The sequence below is a fragment of the Esox lucius genome, chromosome 5 (assembly GCF_011004845.1).
Source record: "Esox lucius isolate fEsoLuc1 chromosome 5, fEsoLuc1.pri, whole genome shotgun sequence".
NCBI classification, from domain to species: Eukaryota; Metazoa; Chordata; class Actinopteri; order Esociformes; family Esocidae; genus Esox; species Esox lucius.
The window spans coordinates 9,180,397-9,192,824 of record NC_047573.1 but is presented as its reverse complement, the minus strand read 5'-3'; the positions used below and the strand labels follow the sequence as shown (position 1 = coordinate 9,192,824).

Here is a 12,428-nt window from a genome sequence, read left to right as displayed (position 1 = left end):
TGGGATGGGCTACAGGACTATAGTCAAGCAGCTTGGTGAGGAGGCAACAACTGTTGGCGCAATTATTAGAAAATGGAAGATGTTCAAGATGACGGTCAATCCCTCGGTCTGGGAGATCTCACCTCGTGGGGCATCAGTGATCATGAGGAGGGTGAGGGCCAAGAACTACACGGCAGGACCTGGTCAATGACCTCAAGAGAGCTGGGACCACAGTCTGAAAGAAAACCATTAGTAACACACTACGCCGTTATGGATTAAAATCCTGCAGCGCACGCAAGGTCCCCCTGCTCAAGCCAGCGCATGTCCAGGCCCATCTGATGTTTGCCAGTGACCATCTGGATGATCCAGAGGAAGAATGAGAGAAGGTCATGTGGTCTGATGAGACAAAAATAGAGCTTTTTGGTCTAAACTCCACTCGCCGTGTTTGGAGGAAGAAGAAGGATGAGTACAACCCCAAGAACACCATCCCAACCGTGAAGCATGGAGGTGGAAACATCATTCTTTGGGGTTGCTTTTCTGCAAAGGTGACAGGACGACTGCACCGTATTGAGGGGAGGATGGATGGGGCCATGTATCGTGAGATCTTGGCCAACAACCTCCTTCCCTCAGTAAGAGCATTGAAGATGGGTCGTGCCTGGGTCTTCTAGCATGACAACAACCCGAAACACACAGCCAGGGCAACTAAGGAGTGGCTCCGTAAGAAGCATCTCAAGGTCCTGGAGTGGCCTAGCCAGTCTCCAGACCTGAACCCAATAGAAAATCTTTGGAGGGAGCTGAAAGTCTGTATTGCCCAGCGACAGCCCCAAAACCTGAAGGATCTGGAGAAGGTCTGTATGGAGGAGTGGGCCAAAATCCCTGCTGCAGTGTGTGCAAACCTGGTCAAGAACTACAGGGAACGTATGACCTCTGTAATTGCAAACAAAGGATTCTGTACCAAATATTATTCCGTCACTCACAGTTGAAGAGTACCAATGATAAAAATTACAGACTTCCACATGCTTTGTAAGTGGGAAACACTGCTGATTTTGCAGGTTATCAAATACTTGTTCTCCCCACTGTAAATGCCAAAACATCCTGACATCCTGTGGAACAGCACTGAGAAGCTGTTTTAAGTCACTATGCGTTGCAAATTGTGTCACAAAATCCTTTTGTAGCCCATTATATAACCTTAGCTTACGGTAAACAGAAGTCCCGTTCTTACAGAGACAGTCCCATATTTCAGTCTGTTTTCATGTGTCATGACTAAAAAAAAACATGTTTTGTCACGTATTTTCACTTGGTCCTGTTTTTGACTGGTTTGACCTACTGCCCATTCGAATGTGACAAGTTGTCTTGATTTGCCACCACTGTCACAAGTTCCTTATTTTTTTACAGACTTTCTATGATCCAATCAAATTTTAGTTCTCAGGAGCTACCAAGCCCAAGCACCTCGAAAGTAATGTTATTTGCTCAAGTACATTTTGCGTTGAAGTGCACAGCTTTCTATGACAAACCCATTAAAGACAAGCGGACAAAGACTGGCTCATGAGTAAAGTACAGCAGACCCCTGGACTCCACACCCCCGGAATCAAATTAAAGGGGGGAGGCATAATTCTGTTAAGTTGTTACAGTTGTTGCTGTGTACCCCTGAAACGTGGGCCGTGTTCATTTTTTAGAGCATGACGTGTTCACGTTTTCTGGAGTGCAAAAGCTCTTTTGTTGTTATTTCAATCCAATGAATTCATTTGTAGTACAGCTTTTACAGTTGAAAATGTTAGTCTTTGCCAGAGAGACGCATAATGTGTTGAGTGAACCGTTCTTTCGTTGCTTCAATCCAATTCATTCGGTTCAAACACAACGGACTGTGTTGGTGTATTTGGTAATAAAATTTGATGTACATTAAAATACTTTGTTCTGCACCGTGGGTAGGTGGTTGGTGTGTGTGCCCATGGGGTTGGGGGGTTTTAGTCTGACTGTCCCGTATCTCACCATATTGAATCTGTTCACCCTACCTTAGCTAAATGTTAGCTCCATCTCAACAGATAATTACGAGTAGCACAGATCAGAGAACAAAATGCTGATTAGCCTATTAAACCAACCAAATTCAAGGATTAATGTTGCGCTAGCCACTACTATCACTAAGGCAAAATACCATGTTTCTGGGTGTCTAATTTACAGGCATCCTTTGAGCAGAAAATATAAGGATATCCAAGTTCAAAGTTTATTTATTACATGCAATGTAATTCTTGTGACATGGCAAGGGATGTCTATATAGTCAGAATTAAGAAATATATAAAGCAAAAATATAGCAATATACATAATGTAAACTAGCAGCAATTTTAAAGAGAGTAGGATGAGGAATATGAACAATACGGATAGAAGTATTGAATATTACAGAATATTTCACCACCCCTAGCCAAATTGAAGCCCATAAATGCCTTAAAATGACATTCCCAATTCTCCCACTTCAAAGTTTCCATTAGAAAGCAGTAGGCTTATATGAGAATAAGTGATGATACACGTCCACTCTTTATCAGCCTTGGTTTAAGTTAGTCTGGGTTTTTTTATGTAACCACCCACCAGCATGGCAATATTAATTAATCAAAAACACCTGTCAAGTTTCTCTTGTTTTTTAGCAAGTTTACACAGAAATCTAATCTATATGATTAAACAGGGAAATGTAATGATATAATAGATTAATTTTAATCACTAGAATAATGAAAGGCAGAGACGTTTCGCACACCCCGTATAAATGGAAAGAAACAAGCATTTCTGGTTTCTACACCATCTCATCTTAATAGCTAACAGCTGTGATAGGAAAACAAGCTCTGTATGCCCTGTCTAAAAGCCATGCAACTTTTTTGAGACCACTCTATAACTGTCAGAAAGCTTTCAGTTTCCTACTGGTAAAGTCTACCCACTAAATGATAAAACAAACAATATAAAAGAACATGGTTTAATACGTAAAACATTCACTGCCCAGGTTGACTCTACTGTGCTCAGGCTGACTTTGGTGTGGAAATGCCACAGTATTTTATGTGAATCTAGGAATTGAGTGATGGGTGAAGTGGACAGCCCCTGTGACACAGGCTGCCCATAAAGGGGCCCCAAACACAAGACTGTCACCCATAGATTCCATTTCACACACAAAGGTGCTATAGTGCCACCTGTTACAAGCCTTTTTGTCGACATTGGCAGCTAATTAGTTCTCAATGCAAAATTAGGAAAGCTCTAGGCTTCTGTTTAGCCTCCCAGAACCGGTCTATTCCAATTCAACTTCCCTACTGTTGCAGTAGTGTGTGATACCCTAGCGACCTAGCCTGGTCATGTCAAGTTAACCCAACAAGTTACCCAACTGTTAAACTCTGTCTGGCAATATTTTGTTTTCATAAAGTTATAGCTTAATGAAAGCAGTAGGCTTGTATGAGATTAAGTGATGATACACGTATCACTACAAGTGTTGTTAATCAAGCCACTGGTCATAAGACACTCGTCTTCCGGGTTCAGGTTTGAATGACGTAGCAAACGTTACTACTGCCACACAGGCTACTGAGTTGGAGGTAGCAGCAGTGCCTGGAAAAACATTAAAAAACTGCACTGTTATCATTTTGCCGATGTCTGAATAAATCTAGTAAAAGCAATTTATAAATTGTACACTCACCCGGCCGGCCATCTTGGTATTTGTTGTCGTTTTTAAAAGCCAAACAGAATAAATGTCCCCAACAATGCAGACAGTACAACCTTTGCGCACCACTACAGGCTGGACGAACTTGAGTGGGCGGGAATCTACGTCGCTGACAATGTGATGTCATCACGCACTCGTCGGTAACGAACATAAGTGGCCAGAAATGAAACTCTTGTCCAACACAGTAGTAGAGTCTTTGTTAGTGGGCATAATACATGTTTTAGGAAAAGTACAACTATATAATCAGGTCTAGTATGTAGACAATTTAAAGGAAAAAAATGAATGAATGGAGGAGTGAAGGAACAAAACGAATACAGATGCTTCCATACAAAATGATACAATTTAGCAATTAACATCCTATCATGGCCTGTGGTAAACAAAAAAAAAATGCTGAGCAGGTTCAGTTTACCTTAATTGTGGATCAAGATGGCAAAAAGATCTAAGTGACTTTGAAACAGGGTTCATAATTGGGGCACGGAGGGAACTTCAGTCACAAAGACTTCCCAACTGGCTAGTGTTTCAATATGTACAGTGAATTAAGTTACATCTGCATTTCGATCTAGGGGAAAGACATCAGTAAATAGGGACGGAAGCACCGTGGTGGCATTTTCCTGGCACCCATTGCGTCCACTTGTGCCCTTAGAGGGAAGGGTAACTGCAAATTGAAAATAAGTTATTCTGAATCATCACCTTTATCCTATGATGAAAAAAAAAGAATTTCTGATGGGAGGGGTCTCTTTCAGGATGGCAATGCTCCCATCCACAGGGCATGAGAGGTCACTGAAGGGTTTGATGAGTGTGATGATGTAAATCTTATGTTACGGCCTTCACAGTCACCAGGTCTCAACCCAATTCAACACTAACAGGAGAGTTTGGGCCAACGTGTTGGACAGCATTCTTCACCAACATCATCAGAACACCAAGTGAGAAAATATCTTTCAGAAGAATAGTGTTTCAACCCTCTAAGTTCCAGAGACTCGTGTTATATGGCAGCTCATGGTCCAACACCATACTGAGACTGAGGGTTTTCCTTTCATTTGTCACCCACCTTACATAGGACAACCTATTTCTTGTAAACATTGTTATCAGGCCTACACATTAGGTATTTCACTATCTGGATGAGATTGTTATGCCTACAACACACTGAACAGAAAACACCCACTTTTGAAAAAAGATTTATTGGAACTCATCTGAACATCAGATACACTCGGTAATTGTTGGTCAGCAAGAACCGTTTGTACATTTGATACTGATGTATAGAAATCCAAAACAAGCAAAAATACTTTTTTTGGTTGAAAACTGGGTAAATCTGTGGATTGATTAAGATGAGGGCTATATTACAAACCAGTTATATATCAAATTTAATTAAACATATACTCAAAAAGTTGCATTTGAACAGCACAAGGTGTCTCATCTATTCTATTTTGCAGAGGAAAATGTTGGTCACCTACATTCACATTCCCTGTGGTCACCCCAAATTTAAAGGTTTTACACATTAACAGATAAAACAGAAATATGTACATCCAAGAAATGTGGGAGTGAAGGTTCAGTGACTTGGTGTCAGCTCAGTGCAGTTTATGGCACTAAACAGGCTGTAGGAGATCTCGGCAACGCAAAAAAACAAGTCCTTCCCTTTTCAAGTCAATGACTAGATTACATTATGCCAACAGATTAATCATGTTGCCTTTAGGAAAAAACAATCCAAAGCTGTCATTGAAATATGTGGTTTAATGCCCTTTGATGGGACAAGGCCGTTTTCCAACACGGGAACATTTTCTATATTTTTCCCCCCATACAGTAGTCATAACCTTCTAATGTAACCAAGGCAGTCCCAGAGTGGGCTCCTGACCCAGTTGAAACTGTACCAGCGGAAATGTCAATATCCTCAGTCTATTAAGACCTTTATTTCTACACTAGCATCCAGATCAAATGAAGTCATCTGTCCAAGGGGCACCCAGGATCCTATCCACACTACCTCAGCACACAAGCACATAAGTGGGTAAAATGGCACCATCAAATTTGCCAAGATCAGTGAAATTTTTTCCAAGAGGCAGACAAAGATCTTAAAAATACAAAATATTTATTTTTTGAAAATGACTCAAAACCATACACATATTTGTTTGGTTTCTAGCATACCACACTGGGACTAGGAACTAAAAAAAAAAATAAAAAAAAAAAAAGGATAATCGTTCATTCAAGATCAGCGACAGGCAATGAATACATTTCCCACTTCCGCACCCCTAAATTATATTGCAGCCAGGCAAAACAGAAGGCCAAAAGGGGCACTAGCAGTGGGGAAGGGCATTCATTCCGCTCTATGTAGTTACGGAGGGGGCAAAATAGAGGCATCCACATTTTTTGTTGTCATTAGAAAACAGATCCAATTTTAGATATCAGAAAACAATTCGAATTTTGGCATGGATATGAAGAGATCCCAGGCAAGAGCTAGAGGGATTTCTTTGACCAAATTTAACTGCTGGGACATCCAGATGTTTTCTTATGTACCTTTAAGTAGTTAAAACCATGTGCTAAAGAAAGATATGAACAGAGAGGGAAAAAGGCCACCTTGACCAAAAGCCTTGTCCCTGCAGGTAAAAGAAGCAGAGGTGATGGGCGGTCACTTGTGGTCAATATTGCACCGTTGTGGGTGGCAACATTATAAGCTGAAGGCTTTCTAAGCCCACTGTTAATTGTACAGGAGATATAAACATGTGTATTTGTCTTTCTTAATCTTTTATTGTGGTTGTACAATATTCCCTGATGGCCTGCTGTGGCCGATGAGATTTTAACAGAATCCTGAAAGGAGAACATAAAAAAAAAGAAAAAAAAGAAAAGGAAAAGCGAACGAGACGGTGATGTAATTGTCCATTGAGGGAGACGGGGAACTTTCACAGGGGAAGGAGGGGTCGAGGACCGGGAATCCTCTTTTTGTTGCGGTTTCGCTCTCCCATGTCCCCTTCTTAAAATGTTACACACGCCGGTCGCATACACATCCCCCACCGTGCTGCCGTGGTCTCGCTGTTTGTTCTGAGGAAAGAGACATCTACAGTAAGCAGTTTAAAAGTGCTCCCCGTTTTCGACCTACGCAAATTTGAGGGGAAACGTGCACGTTCCCCCGGAGTCGTACCTATGTGAGCTTCTTGGCTTTGTTGTAAAGTGAGTCCACCACTTTGCTCATGTTCTGAATCGTTTCGAGGGCCGCCCCGTAAGTCTTGTCCACCGGGGGCTCGTCGAATATGATCAAGACACCCTCGCCTTGGTCCAGGATCCCTGAGTCACATAAGCAATTGCAATGAAACAGTTGTAATGCAAACTGAGGTACGATTTATTTAAGGTTCATCCAGGCATGAACCAAGCAAGCAGGCCACTCATTTACCATGAAACTTCTTGTCCAGGATCATCTGTGACAATTTCCTCTCTACATCAGCCTGAGGGAAGAACCATTCAAAAGGATTAGCGATAGTAATGGTGGTTTTAAAAACACACAAGCGCATCAGTCTGAAGATGTGAATGTTTACAACCCTGCTCGTTTTCTCTTCACCAGCCAAAGACGCCTACTCACCTTTGAAAGCTTGATGAGACCTGATATGTGTTCAATCTGGAAGTCAGACACGCCACAAAGGATTATGATCGGAGTGGTTTGCTACATCTTTTACAAACTGAATGAATCCGAACCAGTAAAATAAATCTAAGTCAATATTAACGACATTAGGAGGTACTTGCCTGTACTCTGGAGAAGGGCTCAATGACACGGATAAGGTTCTGTTCCAGCAGGTTGTCATAGAGCTTGGCCAGGTGGGTTCGGATGATGGGGTCATCCCTCAGCTCCGCTTTGTATTCTGTAAGGGCCTGGAGAAACAGACGGGGCCAAGGTAAGACACAAGTGGACACCATCACAAGAGATCCCAGGGAAACAGAGCGCTGAGGGGAAGGCCCTACCTTTTCAAAGTCCGCTAATGATCTGTTCTTGCTGGCGTGTGCAACGCATTTCAGTGCGTCTGTCTGCAGGGTGAAGGAGAAGCAACAGTCAGCCACGTTACAACTCATTTAAAACCCTAATTTAAGTTACACACACTACAAGACCACACACACACACACACACACACACACCTTACCTGTCGACCTGCATGCCGCAGGGCCAGTTTACCGCTGATCAGGGACTGCACCTCCTCTGGTCTGAAAGGGAACAGCAACAGAGGCGAGTCAGAACACCTGAAACCCCCCCCCCGACGCCTGGCCCGTGTCAAGCCCCGCATCAGCCTGACCCAGCGAGGCGCATGGCAGCGTCACTTACAGGTTCAGCATGATCTTGCACAGCAGCATGTATTTGAGGGCGGTGATGGCTCTGGGGTGGTCGATGGAATCGTAGCCCTCAAAGGCCTCAAAGAAGTAAGAGTAGGCCGTCTTCCAGTCTTTCTCTGACGCTGCGTGGACGATTCCTGCCGGGGGGAGGGGAGACGGGTCAGTTATCCACACTCAACCATGGCCCTCTTCCAACTTAACGGCTAAACAAGACCAGAGACGTCAACCAGAACGCGAGTCGCAGTTTAAGGACGCACAGTGATCAATTGAGACACCCGATACCCTCAGAAAAAAGTAGCGTCTTGAAAGCGAGTCTGGCTTGGAGCAGCGTAATTCTACACTTCCAGTTCATTGAAAAACTGACCACACACACGAATGGATCGCTGATGAACGTTGATCAAACGTTATTGCATTGCTTTTAATAAAACAAGAAAAATTGAAGTCGACGACATTTTCTGACATGGACTGGTTTTACAGACTTAACTTTTTAAATACCTTGCTTGCATTGTATTTTTCCCAATGCTAAATTAAGTCTACCTCACAAAACGAGAACGTAACGGGATGTGAACAATTCCCAAACGTACTGCAGGCAAAGTTCTTGATGGAATACAGTTTAACAGACGACGTCTTTCAGTAACAAAACAAGCACTTCAGAGTCTACGTTACACTATTCAGTGCTAAAATTTTCTGCTGCCACTAGGCTCCAAGCCGCCGTGGGCTACTGGAGAGGAGAGTTGGACAGAGGATCATTCGGAGGGGCTTACCTGACATCATGTCCAGGGCTGCCTGCAGTTTCGGGGGGCAGTAGATGCCGTTGGCGGTGGTGCGGGCGGAGGTGAGGGCGGCGCGGGCCTTGGGCAGGTTGCTCAGGGCATGGTACGTCTTGCTCTCCAGCAGCTGCACCTCCACCAGCAGGGCCTTGTCATCCATCTTCTTCAGCTCGTGGAGCAGCTGGGTCCCTGAACGCCAGAACAACATTATAAAGGCAGTTTTCTCAAGACAGACGGAGGCTTTTAGCTCTGTAGAATGCCCCATCACAAAGACATATTAAAGTTCAACAACGTAGTGGGTGGTGTAGACTCGGGACAGACATATCCAGACGTTGCACAACGCTTAGCCCACTAGGCTCCGATGCGAAGCTCATGGAGCAGGGATAACATGACACCTTCGGTCCTAAGAGATGGAACTCACCAAGCGCCAAGGCCTCCTGGTATCGTTTAGTGTCAAAATAGAGTGAGATCAAACGGGCCTGGAGAGAAGAGGAGTATCATGGGTTACTGTCAGCAGCACATATGAGTCATACTTTTGGAAATATTTTGAGGGAAATACGGCAAAAGACTAAAATGAATTGCAAAAAAACTGTCAGTGTACAATAGGTTGTCTTTTCAGTCACTGGTCCTCAAACCTTTCCTGAGGACCCCCAGACTTTTCAGTTTGGTGGTAGCCCACAACTAGCTCACCTGATTCAGGCTGGTAAGGGTATGATGATTAGTCAAAGAGTTGATGTAAGTGTTCTACCATAGAAATACATCTAATTATACAGGGGTATTCAAATCTGGACCTCTATGTCAGTTCCACCCCATTTCTTCCATTGCAGGTTAAGAGCTAAATACCCCCAACCTAACACATGAACAGGCTATAGGTCCCCAGGAGAGGCTGGAAAAGCACAGTTATGTATAAGTGAAGGGGGTTAGCTTACCTCTAAAGCCTGCCTGAGAAAGGTCCTCTTCTCCATCTTGGCCCACTCAATGCATTCCAGACACAGCTCCACCTCCTGGCCTGTGGCTGCCTCCATGTCCAGGAACAGGTCCAACAGGGAGCGGACCAGCCGAGCCGCCTTAGCCTTGCTGATGGAAATGAGGAACGGCCGCACAAACTTCAGCAGACCCCCCAACTCTGGGAGAGAGGAGCCAGGAGAGCAGAAATTAGGGCCAAATGACTGACTTATTGAGTGTTGTGCCCATGAGAAAAAGTGACCCCAGAAACGTCACAGCGGTTACTGTGTACTTGGGTTGAGTAATGACCTTCGACCCGAAATAGTATACACGATGAGGTAAATTTTCAGGACCAGGGAAGACGGTATAATACGCCTTACCTAACCAAGTGTATTGCCATTTCAGCTTGTTATTGGTGCTTTTGGCAATAATAAAACAGACATTTATTTATTCCGTAACTTCCTAGTATCTCAATGGGAGCCGTACGTTGACAGTAAGAGACGCCGCGTCTCTAATCCAAATACAATCAAGGGTCTCAAACCAAAATGGAGAAAATTATGTTTCACTTGGTGGGGAGGAAAAATAACTGTATTCAAACCTATAACACAATGTATTCAAACCTACAACACACGTTCCATTTACCCATTGTACCATTTAATTCCTAATTTAAGTTATTTGTAAGAAGGAAAATGCACTTGCTTATGCAGTTCTGCTAGTTGAAAATGTTGCATTAAAAAAAAAAAAACAGTAGCTTTTGGGATTTTCCTGAAATGCAGCAGAGTAAAACAGAAAATAATCAGATTTGGTTAAACTTTGTATTTAAGTGCAACTGTTTGCTCTTTTTTACCGTTAGGATTTTTATATAGGCTTTTCTGCTAACAGCAACTTTGAGGTGGAATCTGTTGAGCATTTTGATTAATTGGATGATTGACCAAAAACATATGGCAGGCTTTATCAGCTATTAGTCTGGGAACCCAGAGTACTGCTAATTCTGTCTTGTGGTAGTTAAAGGGTAATTAATGGCATTCAACTGGTGTCTCAGGTCTTAATCAATCCCTGACTAGTGGTATAGAATGAAAACCAGCAGTTATCTGCTTTGAAAACAAATCCCATTCAAAATAAATGGAAAAGAGCAAGTAGTGCAACTGAGGCACAACAATGACCAATTATCACCCGACATGGGAAAGGAGATTCCATTGTTTCTCTAGTTAAAAGTCTGACTGTGTGTGTTGAGAATGTAAGGCTATCACAAATGGAGAAAGTAATTTGGCATGTTGCTCAGCTGGTCACTCGCTACGCAGCACTGTTGTGCACTTTCATTCTTGTGGCCCAAGTCACATTCACATATAATAAAACAACTGACACTGAGATGTCATCACCATCCATGATGACTGTCAATCACAACCAATAGCAAAAAGCATCATTATGTCACACTACCCAAAGCGGTACTACAGAACAGTTCAACAATAACCCATTCTGTGAACCACTGTGCAGTTACTAGATTATTTATTTTAAAGTTCCACTAGTTCAGCAGCCATGAACCCAAGTTAGAAAAAGACCAGATGTGTTTTATTCTCACCTGCTGCTTGTCCTGTTTTCGCCAGGAGTGACCCCAGCTCCAGGATGCTCTGTTCTTTAACCCGAACCGCTTCTTCATCACTGTCCTGGATATCTCTCCTGACTTTGGGAACAGGCAAAAGAATGCACTGATTGTAATTATATAGTCAATCTTTACACACTCCAAAGTCTCTGACTACTGTTTCGGTTCCATGTTGACTCTCAGTTTATCTGGATCTGCTACAGTATTGCTAGGCTAGCGTGTCAGTAGCTAACTGGGCCCTGTGACTAAGGCAATTTCGAATTTGAGGCCAGACACAAAACAGAGAATAGCATGCTACAAAGCTAGGTCAATAACTGTCAACAACAACAGCTAGTTGATTAGTTAATTATAGCTGTGATGAACACTGATCTCACTGCTAAGTTGGAGGAAGTTAAGTGGCATTTTGGAGCATCTAGCTTGTGACACTGTCTACAAAAAAATGATATGCCTAACCAACCTTCATTCAATTATCATGTTCATTGATGTAACGCGTTAGCTAACAAGCTAGCTGGCTAACATAACGTCAGTGTGCTACTGACTGTACAGTACAGCAAACGAATTAACGTATGTATTTAGCTAACTTACAAACTTTGAAATACATTGCGACACATAATTGATCATGTTGGCTAGTTGCAAACCTGTTGCACAAAAAACAATAATGCAGCTAACATGTCTTGGCATTTAGTCTGTTTTCCAATTCATCATGGCCTAGCCAGCTAACACTAGCTATCAAGCGACAACCTAGCTAACGTTAGCTAGGTTGGTAGCAAACCCCGAGATTCTAACGTTACAGTGAGTCAGCACCGCACACAAACCGGCTCATGTCAGTGTATAAAACTGACTTCGCAGATACCTAAATCGACCAGAAATAAAACAACAAAATGACTCTTTCTCTGTCTGTTGAACAACAAACATTACTTACCAATAGAATGCAGAATATCAATAGAGGCGTTACGATCCGTGCTAATAAGAGACTGGGCTCTCTGAAACTCAACTACTGCCGCAGCCGCCATCTTACCTATTCAAAAGCTGCCTGCCTACAATCAAGAATGCGATAGGAAACACGTAAACAGGCTACGCAGCTACATCACGAAAGAGGGAGCCAAATACACTTTTTGGGGATTGTAGTTCTGTATTTTACTGTTGT

The 12,428-nt window shown here is 42.9% G+C and overlaps 2 protein-coding genes across 2 annotated transcripts in view; both read right to left on the bottom strand.

Moving 5' to 3' along the window:
• Positions 1 to 3,777, bottom strand: part of LOC105007401 (vesicle-fusing ATPase) — a 28,848-nt gene extending 25,071 nt beyond the window's left edge. Inside the window, exon 1 of the mRNA XM_029119821.2 lies at positions 3,641 to 3,777. Within this exon, the coding sequence (XP_028975654.2) occupies positions 3,641 to 3,652 (12 nt within the window). The 5' untranslated portion in view covers positions 3,653 to 3,777. The remainder of the gene's footprint in view (positions 1 to 3,640) is intronic.
• Positions 3,778 to 6,290: 2,513 nt separating this feature from the next.
• On the bottom strand, positions 6,291 to 12,339 carry psmd11b (proteasome 26S subunit, non-ATPase 11b). Its single transcript, XM_010866312.5, has 13 exons — positions 12,204 to 12,339; positions 11,261 to 11,362; positions 9,666 to 9,862; positions 9,158 to 9,215; positions 8,731 to 8,925; positions 7,959 to 8,103; positions 7,780 to 7,840; positions 7,604 to 7,666; positions 7,388 to 7,513; positions 7,227 to 7,262; positions 7,041 to 7,092; positions 6,792 to 6,934; positions 6,291 to 6,691 (listed from the first exon to the last, which is right to left on the bottom strand). Exons 1-12 carry the CDS (start codon positions 12,292 to 12,294, stop codon positions 6,792 to 6,794), a joined length of 1,269 nt encoding a protein of 422 aa, XP_010864614.2. The 5' UTR covers positions 12,295 to 12,339; the 3' UTR covers positions 6,291 to 6,691.
• Positions 12,340 to 12,428: the final 89 nt, after the last annotated feature.

Coding starts and splice junctions, on each gene's coding strand:
- psmd11b (XM_010866312.5), bottom strand. CDS start 12,294: ATGGCGGCTGCGGCAGTAGTTGAGTTTCAGAGAGCCCAGTCTCTTATT. Junction 9,863..11,260: donor GAAAACAGGACAAGCAGCAG/GTGAGAATAAAA, acceptor CCTCTCTCCCAG/AGTTGGGGGGTCTGCTGAAG. Junction 7,514..7,603: donor CATTAGCGGACTTTGAAAAG/GTAGGGCCTTCC, acceptor CTGTTTCTCCAG/GCCCTTACAGAATACAAAGC.